The 20,073-nt window shown below is 38.9% G+C and overlaps 1 protein-coding gene across 6 annotated transcripts in view; it reads left to right on the top strand.

Moving 5' to 3' along the window:
• Window positions 1-20,073, top strand: part of LOC126872087 (dystroglycan 1-like) — a 162,551-nt gene that overhangs the window by 131,221 nt on the left and 11,257 nt on the right. For 5 of the 6 annotated variants that reach the window (XM_050631616.1, XM_050631619.1, XM_050631615.1 and 2 more), the window contains 2 exons: window positions 12,320-12,675; window positions 18,377-18,586. In XM_050631616.1, the coding sequence (XP_050487573.1) occupies window positions 12,370-12,675; window positions 18,377-18,586 (516 nt within the window). In that variant the 5' untranslated portion in view covers window positions 12,320-12,369. Of the gene's footprint in view, window positions 1-12,065; window positions 12,087-12,319; window positions 12,676-18,376; window positions 18,587-20,073 lie in introns of those variants that run through there. The other variant, XM_050631620.1, reaches the window with a different exon arrangement.

Below are 20,073 nucleotides of genomic sequence, written 5' to 3'. Positions count from 1 at the left end.
TGTGTAGTTTTTATCTTCTCTTTCGTTTTGCCGCTTCTCAGCGGTTCTCATTGCTGCAGGAATTTACCGTAACTCGATGCTCGACCGGCAAACGCGTTCACAGTAAATTCTCGTTACGATACGATGATCAAGCGATCCCTATTTCGATTAAAATAATAGAGGCGGTTGAATAATTATAACACTGATTTTACAACTTAAATATGTTGAATTTTGGATCTTAATAGCGGAAATAATGGTATAGGAACACTAAATTTACGCTTAGAATTTATATTAGAATAGTTATATACTTATTTGATAAACGATTTCAAAGATATTCACCGATACACACTCAGCACTTTCTTTGTCTCACCTTCTTCCATACCAGACTGTTAATCGAACAGTTTACATTCCTTTGTTTTCTAGACACCGCGCACTCGCATACTTGCATACACTGATATTCACATACAAGTATCACTATTACGCAGCTAACCTACCACATAAAATTATACATATCTCGATAAAATATACTCTTCATTCCAACAACTTTTCCTCGAAGAATATAAGATGAAGAGCGACTGATAAATTGAGATGTTTTTATATTCGAAGGGATGATAGCAAGTGAGTTATGTTCTGTGACGGCGGTATTTATGCGGAACTAGTGATAGGTGCTGGTCGTCTCTTCTTCTTGGTCCAACTTCGCGACTTGAAAGATGTTTTGTAGCAATTAAGGGCCTTGACGATAAAGTAAAAATGCTTAATTTTATGTCAGTTGCTTAGGATCATTGCGGTCCGACTATTTGTACAGCTGATGACCGTCTTGACCGAGGGATGAACTTTTGTATATTTGATTTAACAGCCAGACTACTCTACTCTTGTCAATTTCGACTTCTGTCAATTTCTAGTTTTTGATGCATCAGTGGTTAATAAGAATCGATCTTAAAACCTGCCAAGACAAGTTACTTGTCAGTTCATTTACCGCAAAATGATATGAATAATAGGAAATCCCAAAGGAAATTTCAAAAATACTACTTGCAATATCGTCAATTTTGTCCACTCGTCAATTAGCGCAGTTTGTCGATAGTTCGTATCGTGAATTGCTATGGTCAATGCTTATCTGAGAAAATGTGTGTGTTCGCGTAAGGTGTTTGTGTTTTTATTAGATCTCTATCCGTACATAATCAAACATCTGATATAAAGAATCTACAGACGTCTATAAAAATCTTTGTACATTCTATGGAGTGGAAGGTTACTTTTATCCGAGCAACGTGTTACAAATTTTCGTTGTAAAGTTAACGCATTTTATACGAAGAATTTACGCTGAAACCTCTTTTACAGCTGCTTCGCGCTTGTCACTACGTACATATGTTATTGCGCTGGGCCTTATTTCATTAAAAAGATATCACGTTCGTAAGACACGTGAGGATTTTTCTGAGTAACCGTAAATGTAACAAACCAGAAATTTCTTAAACGAGTCACTATTTTCGGGATGCTACCAGTGTGCAAGCGTACTACGAGCAAGTGGCTGCTCGGTTCTTCCGAGAATCTTCTTCCAACGAGCAACTCCATCCAAACGTAATCAAACTCCAGTGACCACTTGAAGACTGGCGTTTCCTCGCGACGTTTGTTCAAGACTCTGAGTTTTCCATTTAAACCTGGCAACATTCTCGGCGGTATTCGTCCTACTTCTCTCAAAAGCCAAGCAATTTTTCTCTACTGAAATTACATTCTCTGTTCGACGTTCGCAAACTTTCTTCCCCGTCTTCCTTCTCGTCGTCGTTGCGCTAGTACAGGTCGCGCTAATCATGTTCCATTCTACGAAACCAATGATCGGGTGTGTTTCGAATACGCGTCTGAAACGGCGGACGAAAAGCGGCGCGAACGACAGAGATGCCTTCGCGTTTAATTGGAATTTCGACGGGGCACGATCACGCGGCCGCAATTTGGAGGCGGCTCGCGGCGGAAACGCAATTTCCCCCAAGTGATCTCCCCCCGTGTCTTTATTATCACGGTGTGCCCTACATATCGTTCGATAATTGCAATGCAAATGAGGCATTTGCATGCAGGCATAATACGCCGTAGGTGATTTGCATACGCAGGGAAAACCATTCGTATGCGCCGCGTAAAAAACGCTGCTAACTTTTTCAGCCGGCAGAAGCGTCCTCGTAATGATTAACCGTGAATCGACGACTTGCTTTCTCCCTTTTGTCTTAACTTTCGTAAAATGGCCAGAAATTTGACATCGCTTCTCGGTACAGCGAATCTTCTGTTGATTTTGTTATAGTAACAAAATGATGATAATGTGTTTTATTTCGATAGATTAAACAGATTTTTCTGACAAATTTTTCCTTCCTTTATAGGACAGTGGTAATTCCAGTTTTCATCAACGATACATATTTTTGCACACGTTTATGAACAAGTAGCTTTCTTTGTTTCGTGCGGTTCGCGAAGAATTTAGACTTTTAACGCGATAGGATGGTAAGTTAATTTTGTAACTTCCTGTAATATATCCGCTGATAGATCGATGGTAAAAAAATGGACATCCAGTGGGTATGGAAGAACGCGAAGAGCGCTGGAAAAATCGGAAATGTAATAAAGTTATCTTGCAATTGTCCTTTTGAAAGAACGATAGCCGTATCCGAGTTAAGGCTTTGAAAGAATCGAGTTACGGCTGTCATTAATATTTCACGCGAAGAATGGTCAGAGTTTGAAATTCCGCTATTCTACGGGGACCGATTTATCGCTTTATCTGGAACAAAAGAAGGAAAGAAATGAGAAAAAAAATGGCGAGAACGAAGGATTTCCATCGATTTATTCACTGTTTCATTATTTTACTACCTTCATCGAGGATTTTATCACATAATTTTACCGAGTTCGCTCTTTTCGAGAAAGTTTCTTTCTCGCGATTAATATTGGGTTGGCAACTAAATGGTTGCGGATTTTGTCAATACCACCTAATGACAAAATCCGCAATCACTTAGTTGCCATGCCAATATTTCTACCGAAAATTTCATTCTAATAAGAGGGATATGTTAAAGCGTGCAGCTGATTTCCACGTGTTAATTAGTGCTGAGAATTATGCATCTTAATTGCGAAAATAAAAGTAAAGGAACACTAAGGTTACACTTAGAATTCATATTAAAATGGTTTTAGATTTATTGAATAAACGATTTCCAGGATCTTCGTCGATACACATTTGCACGCGCCTCAGCACTCTCTTTGTCTCGCCATCTTCCATTCTCTAGAGTCAAACATACGATAAACAATTATTATCCAAGTTATAGTGCCACGCCAGAATAATTTACTTATAATTCTCAATGAGAATTGATTGTAAAATTCTCCCAAATAAGAAAAAAAAATCTTCCATACCACACCGCCAACGGAACGGTTACATTCATCTGTTTCTTCGAGACGCACAAGACGTTTCACATAGGTGTGTCGCTACTACGTGGCTAATTTAGTTTAGCACACAAAATTATACATATCTCAATAATTAATATTTGACAAATGTTTTTTCGACCACTGCGAACGAAGCGAAACGTTAACAACGGCATTGACGTGTCGAAGGTTGAAAAATCTCCTTTAGACTTACTGTTAGTCTAGCGAAGGTTAGTCACTCCTGCGTAATCTCATTGTGGACACCGAAAAACAGGCTGACTCAAGTTTACCGTGGGTATTAAAGTGACACGGTCGTCGAGTAAATCGTTAGTCTCTTTGCAACCGTCGATAGACTGAAGTTGAAATCTTCCATTTTCCTTTGAGTATTGCCTATCGAAGAGGGACAAAGTGGCTGAGTTGTGAGAGTTTGGTGTCGAGCGCAATAAAGTTCATTTAAGAAGTACACAGGTAAATGAATAAAGGATAAACTAGAATATTAGCGGAGATTCGATAACTAAAGTCAAGGCGATTACAGGTTTTGCCAGATTCTAATATCCAATGAGCTTAGCCAGAAAGAAAATTTAACGCCAACTCGATTCAAACTTGATAGTCGTAATCATTTACGGAATTAAACGAGCGCTATCATCACTGAACATTTTCTATATCCATTGCACGAAGGAATTAGATTTCAGGAAATTACATTTTCAAACTTACGCATATATTTGTGCTTACTTCGCATCGATGAAAAAAGTCACTTGAGAAACAAAAGACAAAAAGAAACCTGCAATCTCGAAACCTGTCGATCTTCTCCCCTTCCTATCATCAGTCTTATTCCAATCTGCCCGCAAAATATCACGTTTCGTCGAACAACTCAAACCTTAATAACATTTTAGCAAATCGTCTTTCGTTTTTGACTCGACTCGAGGGGGGAAAAAAAGGAACATGGTCGATCATCGTAGAATTACACATATGCTCACATGTTGCTTGTATCGTAAAAGACTGGGAATCGCGACTAGGAATCGCGACTAGGGCATCGACTGCAGTCAGCCTTGGCGCACTTCCGCTCGGCGCCCTCGCTCTCTGTCGGACGTCTGACTGTTGTTGGCCGATTTTGCACGCGTGCACCGGCACGGCTGCACCTGGCGCGGCGCAAACACGCGTCGATAAAGCTCTTGTTTGCGAAACGGCAACGCGAGGTGCTTGACACGCGAGCTATGCGAGTCCGATCGACGATACGAGGTCTCTATTCCTTTCTGACTATGTACCGCGATCTTTCTTTCTTTTTTTTTCCTCTTCACGGTGGAACGAACCGGTATTCAACTAGCTACGGAACTGCGGGGGAACTGTGAGTGACTTTAGATCGTGGCTCGAGCATATTAAAACGTTGACATGTTCGCGAGACTGCAGAGAAAGGTCGAGGGCTCTTATAAATAAAATATCTATGCGCGTTCTTTACGTAATATGTTTCATTTCTCATTGTGAAATCTAGGAAAATCGAAGTTTTGTCGTTTCCTTTGCGTGTAATACTTGAGAGATAAAGAACACGAGGAATTTTAAATATTTGAGGCGTATGTTGTGTGTCGTCTGTGATTCTTGTAGATGCTGTAGATATGTCGCTGATGGGGTATACTGTTATTTTTCTTCTAATTTAGGGTGCGTGGAAGAAAAATCGAACTCCGGTCGCCGGGATTTGAACCCGGGCTCCGAACGTTCGTAACCTAAGGCGCTAACCACTGCGCTACCGTCGTCCGACACTAGTTAGTGTCGAGTGATGGTATTTATTGTTGAGTGTCGCCACATATTTTTACGAATTTTCAATAGCGAAATGACGCTAGAAACTAAATAACGACGTGTTTCGTTCGATAAATGTTATAATAAGTTTCCTGTAATTGCATATATCAATGGTCCGGTATCCGATGCTACAGTCACGAAGTTGTCGATTCCCCTAGGCCACGATGTAGTATAATACCATGAAGAGCCCAATTTATGGTACCCTCAAGTGTTATGTCTCATTATAATGCTGTCCTGTGGCACGCAAGAGCATCTTCAAGTATTTACGAGTTTCTATCCGTAAGCTTAATTTTTTTTTTATTTGGAAGAATTTTACAATCAATTCTCATTGAGAATTATAAGTAAATTATTCTAGCGTGGCACTATAACGTGAATAATTAGATTTAAACATTAGATTCAGCTAGAATCAAACATACGATAATCGTTTATTATTCACGTTATAGTGGCACACCAGAATAATTTACTTATAATTTTCAATGAGAATTGATTGTAAAATTCTTCCAAAAAAAAAAAAAAAAAAAAATAAGACTTGCGGATAGAAACTCGTAAATACTTGAGAGCGCTCGTACGTGCCACAGGGTAATGTCTTTTTAGCGTGCTTTTTAGCGTATCTGATCCGTCGTGTGAAGTAATTGAGTAACTAATGGGTTTTGGTGGTTGTTAACTCTTATGTTATATCTATTACTGAATTTGGATATTTCTTCTTTAACTGTGGGTATCTTAAGGTCGCGATGTATTGTTTCGTTGGTAACATACCATCTATTAAGAATCTTAGAGTTTTTGATTGGAATCGTTGAAGAATTTCTATGTTGCAATTACTCGCTGTTTCCCATAGTTGGATCCCATAGGTCGAAATAGGCTTTAATATGGCTTTATATAGCATTATTTTACTCTGCACGCTTAAGTTGCAACGTCTGACAATGAGCCAGTAGAATTTTTTAGATTTTGATTTAAGTTGTTTGGATTTATCTACGATGTCATGCACAGATATCTGACTGAATCTTTCTTTGGAATTGCAATATTATTTATGGTCACTTGTGGGCAGGATTGTTTTCGCAGCGTGAAGGTTATATGACTTTTTATTTTCATTTATTTTGCAGTGCCATTTGTGGAACCATAGCCCTAGAAATTTTGAACGATCGTCTTTTCCCATATCTTCTTTTTTTCACACGAAGCAATGTGTTTAACTCCGAATCAAATTGAGTAGAAGTTAATTTACGCGATCTAACGTATAAATCGTTGATATTTCTCTTGGAATATTCTTCTCTCTAATTACACAACGATACCTCGAGATATCTGTAATTGAATTGGCTATGAATTTGCAAATTGCTTTCGTTAAATTCCCAACGAAAGAGGATTATGCGAATGTTTACACAATGCACGAAGGGATATAGATTTCTGGTTTGGAAGTAGAAGATAGAATTCTCCAATACGTGTTAATTATCGGAATTACCCCCAATCACGTTTGCCAGTTTTCCTATAGCGAGTCTCGTACGAGTCATTTCCCATTGGTTTGCTTGCTTTACACAGCAACCGGCCTCGTTGTTCGATCAATCCGCGTAACCTTTGAGCCAGAACAATGGCGCATTGAATGGCATCATACTCCACGACGTTCTTGTCGTCGGTGAATCAAAGTGAATCGCGTTCTGAAATAAGCAGCTCGCTGACAATACCTCGAACCCCGTGCACAGCGTTCCTCGCCTCGGATACAACTGGCTACGCTTCCACTTTTGTCGTTCGAGTGGCACGAACTGACTCCATAAATATTTCCCTTTGGTCTGGTAATATCCTTCCTTGATTAACCACCGCCACTTTTATGCCACACTTTTCATTTCATTAATAATTACAGCGAAGCCCGTGTTTCCGCTATGGGCAGGAATTATAGGATTATTTTTACATCGGTACACCGTTGCGTTATTTTTAGAAAAAGTCAACTTATGTTTGTACGAGAGAAAGGTAGTTTTAATATTGGATAAAAATATAATTATTTAACAGCTTGAGCGCCAGAAAACAGGGTAGAAAAATCGCGAACAGCGCGATAGTCTTAATCGATTGCGAAGAGAAACAAGCGGCACAATAACGCTCGTCATATTTGTTATTTTTATGAAATACACCTATGTTATTATATATACGTACTATTAGTTTATAAATATTTCAAGTTTTGTTGAGTAAAAATTATTGAGAAGATAACAGTGAAATACAAAATATCGTCAGTCGTCCGTAGCGTTTAAATGTACTGGCACTTTTCCACACAAAATCTAAACTTGCGATTCAAACGGATATGCATTATAGTATTGTGGACAGATTGTCTAAAAAATATCGGCTGAACTAGGAACAATGTTGCGAGACATCCTAAGTCTAAAATTCGGCGGGTCTAAAGGGTCGGGAAACTTCAATGGGCCAAGCGGGGTCCATCAATGTGTCGTCGGTTCTTCAGTCGAATATTTACGCGGAAGAAGGTGCACGTGATCGGTTACGGAATACGTACGTGGTGAGAGTATGAGAAAAGACAAAGAGATGCTTAAGGGACAAAGACGAATTAATCGGCAGTCGTTAACTAAGAGTCGAGTTGCGAGGAGTTGTTAGTTGAGAGTCGAGTTGCGAGGAGTCGAGAGTTGAATGGAGAGAGAGTTGCTGAGTTGTTACGAGTTGTAAACTATTAGTTGTGAGTTGTGAGTTGTGAATTATCCATTTAATTGTCTTAGTTATAGTACATTACTGTATTTAGTTCACGTTAAATAACCATCGTTTCCTGTTTAGTCCACTGTAAATAGATCCGTCTATCGATCAATTTATCACATAGGATAGAAATCATTGGAAATCCTAATTTCTAATATTTCTGAATAAATAATCCTATATGTATATATATTAGGTTGTCCGAGAAGTGTCTTTCTTTTACTGACTCGTCTTTTGCAACGATGCATCTTTATACAAACATGAAACCTAATCTGTCGAACGTTGTGATCTTTATTTTGATAGAACAAAATGTAATTTGATAAAATAATATAAAACGGAAAATGTAGTGCGTCCATTATTTCTTCATAAAACGAAAGAAACTTTTTGGACGACCTAATATATATATTGTAACGTATAAGGATTCTTTTTCGTTCAGTTTATTTTATTTACAGCGGTTGTTTAATTATTCGAACGATACTAATTAGTGAAACATAACTGGACCGATCTTTTCAATACATCCACTCTTCGCAGGATTTTGGAATGTTCGTGACCTCAGTGTCGTGTATTTAAAAGTTCTTATACAATGTGTATCCTGATTCATAAATCTAAGCTTCAGTAGAACAAGTCAGCTCAATATGAAACTTCTCGCGTTCTTCGAGTGTTTCAAACTGTCGTTCGTAGCTCGACGTAGGTAAAAATTACTCAGGAACTAGCTTCACAGCCATCGTCCAACCAGTTTGCACACGCGCTCTTCTCTATGTAAATTTTCTTCCTCCAAGATCGAAGTATTAGATCGTCCGAAAAGCTTCTTTCGTTTTATAAGGGAATGGATGCACAACATTTTCCATTTTATATTATTTCATCGAATTACGTATGGTCCATTTTGTTCTATGAAAATAAAGATCACAACGTTCGACAGATTAGGTTTCATGTTTGTGTAAAGAAGCGTTGTTGTAAGAGAAGTGTCTGTAAAAGGAAGACACTTTTCCGACAACTTAATACCTGGCGCGATCATACTCTCTTCTTGTACTATTATGTAATTTCAAATACTCGACCACTTCAGCCATCGAACTCGAACATTGACAATAAATACGATAAATAAATAAATAAAAGCTTGTCAAAGTTTCTCGAAACGATATCAAGGTGAAAGACAAACGTTTTCCAAGACGTCGTTTCTTTCAGATTCCTCCAAAGTCTGACACTGTAGCGTTACGCTACTCTCCATACGCGTTGGTCGCTTATAGACTGCACGGTTGTCGCAGACACTACGACCACAGCGTTACAAAAGTTCCTGGCGACGTATGTAAATCCGGACGCAAACTCGATTGTCTCCACCTACGATACAGTCTTCTGGTACTGTTGGCCGTCTTCGATGTTTCCTGGAAGCAGCCAGTAAAACGCGTCGTCCTCCTTTCGATTAACGCGACGAACTCGATTTATACGATCGTTTAAAAGCGAAACCCTATTCGGGATTCGAGCGCGCGCCGGTAAAGACGCGTAATTTATGCCAGTCGATACAACCGTTTTTGTCTGTTTCGATGGATCGTTAGCGCGTTTCCGACCTGCTGATACGAGTGAACGCTGTTTCCGAATTTGGAAAACGAAATGGACGATTTGTACGCGATTAATCTCGCCGTTTCCCCATAGACGCTCGCCACAGGTGTGCCATGTTTTATTTATCACGCGAAGTCGGTAAATCGGTGGTCTATCGATTCTGGTCGCGTTTTCTGATCAGTTTTAAATATCGATATTATCATTTTGTCAGAGTCTATTGGGTTGGCAACTAAGTGATTGCGGACTTCGTCAACACCACCTAATAACAAAATCCGCAATCACTTAGTTGCCATCTAGCAAAGTGACAAGACACGACAAGAAGATTTGTAATTTATTTAGAAAGTGGAAAAATTGCATACAATGCACATAAGATGCAGAAATATCAATTATCTTTTGGAATATTTAACGTACGAGCAAATCTTCGCCGAAGCCCTATTTATTTCTCTTTTTATTATATTCACAAAAATAAAACGGATCTTCAAATACGAATATAACGATGGAGTAAACGTTTGAACCTAATTTGTCGAAGCTAATTGGTTCGATAACGATTAGCAATTAAGGGTACTTGATTTATGCGCTCGTTAAATGGGATGTGGGTTATCGATGTCGTATGATTTATTTTTTAAGTCGTTGAATGACAATGATACGGCTTATCCGGAAGGCGGGCGGGTCATGGCTGTTTCACAATGCTTCATTGTTGGAAACCGGCATGAATCGCGCTATCGCCTTTACTACAATAAAGTAACGAGGGTCAGAAGTGCATCGCAAACGGGTCAGGGCATCGGTTGCGGAAAAGTGCAACGTGTTTCACAGTTCTACGTGTCTTTGGTATCAGGAGGATCACATTTGGCCGCGAAATGTATCGAGATACTGTTCAATTCCATTTCGCGTTCATCTCATGGCAGACTATATATCGATGGCGAATTATTAATACTATTAATCTCGTTGTTAGAAAGGATGTACGTATAGACTCTAAAACATCAAGTAATCATTCGCTAAGAGCATTACATCTTCTATAAATAATCCTGTGAACGTAAGATTTTTCCAGTTGCATGAAATCTTCAATTCCGGAGAATGCAGCGGAAGAATTAAATTTTAATAGTATCCTGTGCTAGCGTCAGTTGCATCGTAGTTTATGGTTGCGAAAAACTTGCGGTATCAGGAAAAATGTTACACAATGTGATTTCATTGGCGAAAGTCTGCCAACGGATATATAAATAATATTAGAAATTTAGAAAACATTAGTGTGAATTAATAAAACTACCGTGTAAAGGTTCGTTCAATCTAATTTGCAATTTACGTTAGAGCCAGTGACGCTTCATCAAGGAATCCAATATACCTCGTTTGCATCCATCGAGTTAACAGACCGATCAATCGTTCGCAACGCAGCGTTCGTGAGAAATTTTCTACGTGGTAGAAATTGTTGAGAATTTGTTGGAATAAAAAGGATCACGGCGATGGCAGACGGCGTGTATTTACCGCTGAAAACATGGAGCAGCGTCGACTTAACTGTGAGGTCCTCATTGTCCGGCTCGGCCAATTAATGGCACGGTCCTCGACAGACCGAGCAATAAGAGGAAATAAAAATGCAATGAAAGCCTTTATTGACTATCATTGGTCGGCTACTGAATGCATTCGGTCTCGTTCACGAAAACGTTCCATTGTTCCTTTCGTTAAATACCCATGGAACGAGCGACGAAACTGGACCAATGGAAAAGAGAGAAGCTAGCGACTTACGAGCTGAGAAATACAGGCTGCGAATCGTTCGATCGTTCACCGTTAATTTTCATCGATCCGGAGACGATTAGCGCGTGAAATGGCGATCGATCGAACGTGCATTGTTTCGTGCTTCTTATCGGCGTTGGAAATTTCCTTAGCTGAATTAATTTCAAATCTTTCGCAACATCGAAGCATCAGATTCCTTTAATTTCAAACCTGAATCTTAGCGATATTTATGTATCACTTATAGATTTTGTGGATTTTTCGACTGTCTGAATTAGATGGTTAACAGTTCTAACGGAGTAAATGTGGGCAGTTTGTATGTTTTAAAAATACTTTTTAGCGGAAATATCACAAAACTGACCGGAATCTCCATTCTCCAAGATGTCGACGAAGGTACAACAAAAGTTAATATTAGAGCCGCGAAAATATTTCTTATGCCAGATTTTATATCAATTTTGTTACATTCGATCGCGCTTCGATTTATAGCGTCTTCTTATTTTTACACAATATTTCCTCTTTATGATTTCTGACCTCCTTTCAATGCCTGGCCTTTACCAAAACCAGTTCGCCTGTATAATAAACTAGATAAATAGATGAATAATTCTAGTAGTATGGTGGTATAAATTTTTGCTAGATGAATATACGACCGATTGTTTCTGAATATATGACTGATTGTTTCCGATAAGGCACGTTGCGTGATGAACACGAATCTGTTTCTCTATGATCTAACAACGCGTGACAGTATTTAATGAGCAATCGAACGTGGAACGTGCCGTCACATCGTTCGTACGTGATTCTATACATCATATGAAGCCGCTGTTATCATAACTATTTTTATTTCATTATAGTGGGGGTGTTCATTGAACGAGCTCAGCTATTCCCGTTGGTTTCGCCTTTTTATCAGTTTCCAGTTAGCTTTCTGTGTACTCGCTAGTCTACGCGAATCAGTCAGATAAAAAGCAAAATGTCAACAGTGATTATGCAATAGTGTAAACGCTCGATTATCGAAAAACAATTCAATATCTTCTATATATATATAAAAGTTGCTGAAAGATTATCCAAGTTTATTAGATAATATTAGTCATTTTAAATCATAGTTGTTTTTCATCGCACACTCCTCTCTTTATCTTGTCATGTTGTACACTTGAACGCTATTTTATGCCGTAAGATTCGCTGTAAAAACTCCAATTTATAATAACAATGCTCTTCTATCTGATTGCAGGTACTTCAGCATGATATGATAGCAACGATCGAGGAGATCTGTCCCGCAAGATGAAGAATCCTTACGTCCTCGCGTGTTTCCTTCTGCTGCCCGCGGTGCTGGGCCTCACCCTGCAGGAGGACGACCTGGTGTTCGACGACGTCGGCGAAGAGACGACCAGCACCGCAGCCGCGGTTATCAGTCGTCGATTAGACGAGCACAGGACCAGCTGGTACGAGCCGAAGTACTTCCATGACGCGAAAAGGCATCAATTCGACAAGGTGCACAACGTTCCTCACGTCGTCGTACCAGTTGGACATGTTCTCAAGCTTAAAGTCCACAAGGAAGCTTTCAGCGGCCCTGAAGACTACTACGAGGTGAGAAATCTCGATTTATATTTGCTTTAAATTTCAATATTTCGATAGTTGGGGATACCAGCTGCTGTCCTTATTAATTACGTTGGTAATTGTAATCGGTGTTATCTATGGGGTACACCAGATGCGAAATAATCACGTTGCAATATTCGACAGAGGTAGAGTTTAATATTGATAATTTCGTACGCATACGCGTGTTAGTAACTTTTGTATCCTCGAGTTCTATTTTTATTTACTCGTTTATTTATTATAACTTTACAATTTGTCCAATCGAGATTAGGGAAATTCTTATGCGCCAGGTTGATTTACGTAACTCAGCTGGATACCGTCTTTAAGAGTCTTAAAGGGATGTCCTGAATTAGAATGTTCTAAAACAGCGTCTTTTTGTGATTTTTTTTAGAAGGGAAAGAAAGAAATGAAGTTATTGAATTTTGAGGTATGGTTTTATATATATTTAACGAATACAAAAAAATTTTTTTTTGAAGTAAAAAAAAATTATAACAGATTTCTAAGCTTATTTCATGGGCTGCAGTTTTCAATCGGCGTGAAAGATCCACCTCGCAATTCTTGACCGAAACAAAGAACCAAAAAAGGATTAGATTATTATATATTTTTCTTCTCGATGAACTAAAAAAGTTCGTCAAAAAGTTTATTTAAATAATTGTTGTAGCACCTTAAAGTTTATTTTTTCTTTTTATAAAACACATTTTTTCTTTAAACCCGCCAAAATTTTTAGTTTCACACTATTTTCTGCCTTTTTTTTAGTTCATCGAGAAGAAAAATATATAATAATTTAATCCTTTTTTTGGTTTCTCGTTTCGGTCAAGAATTACGAGGTGGATCCCTCCCGCCGATTGAAAACTGCAGCCCACGAAATAGGCTTCGAAATCTGTTATAATTTCGTTCTTACTTTAAAAAAAATCTTTTTGTATTCGTCAAATATATATAAAACCATACCTCAAAATTCAATAACTTCATTTCTTTCTTTCCCTTCTAAAAAGCAATCACGAAACGACGCTGTTTTAGAACATTCTAATTCAGGACACCCCTTTAAAACGGATCTTGCTTTTTTCTTTTTAGGCTGACAAATCGGTAGGATGTTCCTTTCTCAGCTTTCTTGCAGTGGGAGAGCGTGTACGATTCCGCCGCTAACTGGTTAAAAATTGTGTTAGGAGCTTTTCATCGTGCTTTCTTTCCATATCTACTTGTTTCCTCTTGGTCCGTCGAAATTTTTAGATGTTTGCGTCAGTGCGAGTTTCTCAGATAACACGAGACAGAACGACCGTTCTCAGTACTTGTGACTAAAGCGATTAAAGTGACTTCAGCTTCTTAATGCGATTCATTGCAACCGATATTCCTCATATTGGTTTTACAATCGTTTCAGTTCATTTCCCAAAAGTTGAGTTTAAATCTGCGACTAGTTAGCCAGTACGTTTGTCTTTTTGCTATACCTTTGTTTGTATACCTTTTACCATCGATGTCGTCAGTATTTTACTTATTTTGCTTGCGAGATAATCGCGTGATTTGTGTTGAGGTTTGCCTTTCTTTCTTTACCGACGACCAATTCCTTCATTTTTGCGATACGCGATTAAATCGTACGCGATGAAAAATACTTTCCACCACGTCGATAATGTTCATGTACCTCGAGATTTGTGACACTTTTGTCATATAATTTCCACGAAATGCAATAAAAATGATACCTTTCAAACTTCTTTTCCTCCGCCAACGTTATATTTACAAACGTTAAAAATACTCTGACCTTTACCAATAGACACATAAATCTGATGCACTGTAACCGTAGGGATTACACAGTGGCGTATTTAATCTTTGTTATTTACGAGTCATTTTGCGTTTAGCGAAACGTACCCCGCCGACAAAGTGCGTTAATTCTGGCTGTTTGCCAACGATCGTGAACTGAATCTTTCTTTTTCCAATCTCTTTACTCGTATTTAAAATACTTTTCTCGTACGTGACTTCGGTCACCAGAGAGGAGTTTTGTCTTGGAGTAGGTCACGTTGATTTTCCTGGTAGCATAAATTCGTCCGGATTTGTCTGTCGAAAAGTTGAAAGTATATTGTTTGTTGTTTCACTTAGAAGCCACGTTTAAAAAGTTTGCGCACTATCTTCGGTTTATTGTGGTTGGTATCGTGGTTTAATTTATCGTGACCCATTTCAAGCGAAGTGCACTATTAAACGAGGATATCAAACAGTGACATCATCCCCGCTGATTCTGCAACAGATGTGGGTGGCGCGTAATGCTTGTGTTACTTCAGTTGGTAGCGGACAGTGTTGTTTTCGCAAATCAGAAGCACACGTGGGCAGCAAACTATATTCTACGAAACGCAGGTTCAAGTAATAAGCCTCTGTCACGAGCATGATTTACGAGAATTTTTGATGCAGATCCAGGAAAATTTTCTCTTACCTTCTTGTAGATAAACATCTACGTAATAAGTAGGTAAAAAGAAAAAAAAAGGAAATGGTAAAAGAAATTATTCAACGAAGGATAACAACGATGAAAGAGAAACGGTTATCAACAAGACACTTGCGATTACTTTATTTAACTTTATTTTATTTTTTTTTAACTTTATTTTGGACATTTTTTTTACAAAATTGTTTTTCAAACTGATGAAATAATAATGTCGTCCTTTCAATATTCTCGGATCGTAAACTCGAATTCAGGATATTACGTGGATATCGATGGTAATTTCTTTCGCCTCGAGGAATTTTTCCCGGCTACGTTTCCTGAGACAGTGGAATTTTAACCGAATTTTTCGCAACTCTTCGATTCTATGGAATCATAGCGATCTCGGCACGTTAATGTAACTTCAGCTTGACCCACAACGTTGGTGCAACAAATAGTCGAACGCGTCTTAATTTGTCAAACGGAAAGGAGCCAGGAATTCCAGGGTTCCGTTTCGGGCAAATTCTGGATTGTCGCCAAATTTCATACCGTCATCCTACCGTACGTAGCTTCCCGTGTCTTTCCTTCACTTCCTTTTGTCGGCCATGCTAACGCCCCTAGGTATCTATATTCCTGATTCAATTTGCCGATAACACGGTTAGAAATTCGCAAGGTACGGCATTCATCGCCAGGAAACCAGATCCTACATTAGCATTTTATGTTCTTGAACGAGGGTCGAACCGACACTCGAGTACATTCTACGCAATTCTAACTGAATTTTTGAAGCGTTTTTAGACTTGCGACAAATTTATTCGATCGAATGCTTACAGATTTATTGCCTATCGAATCGGTCAGAAGGATTTCTTGGCATTTTTTGTTTTTAAAATGAAACTTGAAATAACCCGGAACAAATTTATTAAGCAGCAATCGACGTGTGGTTTTGCTGCACGAACGTTCGCACGAACTATTCGTGTTTCGAAACGATAGCGACGATAGTGAAATGAAAATTCGATAATCCAAATGTAATCGCCAGCACCGCACGTCAGCCATATCTTCTCTTTCGTTTAGTAGGCCGTCGATAGGCATTTTATTCGTGCGATAAAATCGAACGAGCAACGACCCTCGACCGATGAACATACCCACGCGTTTCGAAGAAAGAATACCCAATGGCATGGACGAAAATAAAAACCACATCTGCGACGCCTTTTTGTTTTTGTTCGCACGTTATTTGCGGCGACGACGATGAAATTTCGCGACACTACAGTCACAGTCCATATAAATTCGCCAATTTCTTATGAAAACGTTCCCTATCTTCGTGCGATTTATTTCATTTGATTGAGAAATCTAAATACGTATTTTTCGTCGTACGGATTTTCGTCCTCCGGATTTTCTCTTCTGACTGGTTCTTTCGCCAGCGATTTTCACTCGCCGACCCATGGAATTTGCATACGTTACGCAATTATATTTCCTTCGCTTGCTTGACACACAGTTACGAAAGCAATATGCGAGTTGCTTTTAGCGCGAGAGTTAGAAAGATAGAATCGTTTACTCTGTTCTCGAGTCTGTTAATCGACGTTTACTATAATTATCACGCAAGCAAAAATCTGACGAGATGTCAAATGCCTGTGAAGCGCGTAAGTGAAATTGGACATTCGGATACGGACGATGGAGTGACTGACCTGAAACCAAACTCAGCTAAACCCATCCAATTTCCCTTTGCCAGAAAGACACACATTACCAACTATCAACTTACACAATTCTATTCGCGCGTTCGCTACTATGATAATTACCTGTACCTGACAGTGGAACTGACGCCAGGCCATGAAAGGTCATCGATTGAGCAGCAAACTTAGAATAAGCAAAAAAATGCACCTCTGCGAATTCCATAAAATTTCTATTAAAAACCACGCCTTGATCATTTCGATTACTCTGGTAGTTTTGGTATTAAATAATTCGTTTTATTTAACACATCGTCGACCGGCAATTTTACTGAGAATTTATCCCATGTCACCGGCTATTATTTCGTAATTGGATGTGGAAGTAAAACGATATAAATAAACTTTAATAAATTATTGAGATGTGTGTAATTTTGTGTGCTACACACACACGCAGTGACACACGTATGTGAGTATGAGTGTGTGGAAGTATGCGTGTGCACAGCGTCTCGAAAAACAGATGAACGCAACTGGTACGTTCGTAGTGTGGTATAGAAGATGGTGAGATAAAGAATGCTGAGACGCGTGCAAATGTACAGGGTGGTTGGTAACTGGTGGTACAAATGGAAAGGAGGTGATTCTACGCGAAAAAAGAAGTCGAAAATATAGAATAAAAATTTTTTTTAATTTTTCCATCGAGACAACGATCTACAGTGAGATCCGTTGAAACGTACTGCACGCGTACCGAGCGAAGATTCAAAGTCGATTTTCTCGAAAACGAAGCCTCAAACGAAAAATTTTTATTCTATATTTTCGACTTCTTTTTTCGCGTAGAATCGCCCCATTTCCGCTTGTACCACCAGTCATGAAACACCCTGTATAATAGTAAGGTATGTGCACACTTCCAACTTCGATTATACGATTATAAAGCAGCATTTACGATTATTTTCTAAGGTGTGTTTATAATAATATTCGTAGATCAGCCCTCGAAGATGTGGATGCAAACACAGTGCACCGTTAGATGCAAGATTTGTTCTCATTTTTTTTTATTGATGTTCTAATAAAAATGTTTAATCGTTCAATGGGGCACTTTTTGTTTCAAAGTATCTTCTATTTATCGATTATATTCAAAATGCTCTGACTGTCAATTTTCATATAATTTTTACAATTGTAAGTAGTTCAAGCGCTCCGGTCACCAATGACCATCGTGTGACGTCACAGGAGAAACCGTGGCGGGTCATATATGACCCAACGTGGCAGTCAAAGTGTTAAATAAATCTGAAACTATTTTGATATAATTTCTAAGTATAATTTAACTGTTCGTTTACTTTTATGTCCACGATTAAGATCCCCAATTCTCAACATAAATTTTTTTATTAGTCAACTTTTAATATTTCACTGAGACTATCAGATAAAATATCAGATAAAACAGCTTATAATTCATTGAAAGATTCTTCATGGGTACGTTCCGTCATCGTTGAAATTTTATTTACAACAAAGGACGCAACTTAGAAGCGACTCGTGGCCAGTCGGCAACGTTTGGCCATGAAAACACGAATTAACTAATGCCCGGTCAACAATATGTTAATATCAAACGATTGAGAAAGAAACAGATACATTAAGTAATTTTTATATGTTGTAAAAACAGTTGTTCGACCCTAACGGAAAACTGCTACGATGGTTGTATTGGGACGACGCGGCGTCGACTGTGATGGGCGTCCCGACCAAGAAGGACGTGGGCAGACGCGTTTTAAGCGTAAAAGTGATGCCAAAGCACGATGTAAGTGAAACGAAGGACCTGTTCGTCGTGCAAGTGGTGCCGGAGAAACACGAGGAATTGAAGCACAGAGACGGAAAGGTGAGTTCCTTATATTTGAGCAAAAGTTCTCGAGCACCGTTGCCAGGCCCTATCGTTAACGATGAAAGCGTTCTATTGGCAACGATTCAACTAGCTCCTGGCCGAACAACAGGTACTACTAGCCTGCCACTATCAGAATTAATCGTAGGATCTCGCAACCTGTTGGCCAACTTGCTAACTTTTTCCACTAACCGTGTGAATCGTTTCGTTTTGAACAGTAACTGTTATTCTTTTTTCAAATACGAAAGATCTCGTTGAAAATCGTTCGAACAGAATTACGTGTGAGTCGTAGTCGCGTCAGCGAAGGAATAAAAATCGTGGAAACAAACGAAACTTTTAGGATCCAACGATATCGATCGAACAGTATATCAAACTATAATTGGAAATTATCCTAACAGGTAATTCGGAACATTTGTATTAGCTTGTTCGAAAAGTTTCTTTCGTTTTATGAGCCAAATAATAGACGCACAAGGTTTTTTTGTTTTATATTATTTTGTCGAATTACGTACGATGCATTTTGTTCTGTTGAGACAAACACCGCGACATTTCGCAGACTTGGTTTCACATTCGTATGAAGCTGCACTGTTGTAAAAGACATATTTGCAAAAGAAAGACACTTTTCGGACAAGCTAATATCTTCAAATCTCATTGTATAGAACTATAATTTTGTCAAAATCTTCGGTGCTTGATCGTTTCACCTTAGAACGATTAATCAGGTCATCTTCGCTTGAATCCGTCAAAATTCCTATTTTCTAAACATCATTGTCCAATGTCTTGTCTAAAATAATAATAAATCGTTCTTAAGTTTAGTCGAGTAGAAGAAAAATGTGTCTGTAAGAACGACGAAGGAAAAGAAACTCTGATATTTCCAGTGTTAAAAAACTCACGTTTCTTTAAACCTATTATCCATTTGAGCGAACGAGCAGATCATTCAGGTTGGCCAGAGCACGCTCGTTTGTTGCTAAACTCGGCGCGTCCAGCCGAAGCTGTTAATGAAGCGGTAAATCAATTAGCGCGTTAATCGGTTTCGTCGGCCGATCGAGCAACAAGCATATCGGGGTTTGACTTTTGCGCGACGCGTCGATCGTTTTAATCGGATCCAGCCGATTTTCGGTATCTAGATAATTAATTGGTCGCAATGCCGTGCTCGTTGAATCGTTCGACGAAATTATCACGTTTATCCTTCGCTACGAGACTGTGGCCGCTTACCTGGATCACTCACGTCCACGGAAACATCGCCATTTTTGAACCGTTTAGCGTCGATTAATTAATCGGGTAAACTGGATTTCACCCCTCGACGCACGCGTACGTGCGCGATCTCTCGACCCTGGCCGCTTGCAAACGGGAAATTCCATTTGCTACCGTTTGCCTGCCGTTTCCAATTATTCGATTTTTACCAGAGAAACAGCAACCTTGTGCGACGTGCTCGGCAAATTATATTGTATATTTTATTTATAACACTAAGCGGTTGAAACACGCAAATCTCT

The sequence above is a fragment of the Bombus huntii genome, chromosome 12 (assembly GCF_024542735.1).
Source record: "Bombus huntii isolate Logan2020A chromosome 12, iyBomHunt1.1, whole genome shotgun sequence".
In the NCBI taxonomy this organism is placed as follows: Eukaryota; Metazoa; Arthropoda; class Insecta; order Hymenoptera; family Apidae; genus Bombus; species Bombus huntii.
Note: the sequence above shows the minus strand (reverse complement) of the source record. Positions and strands in the feature narration are given on the sequence as shown.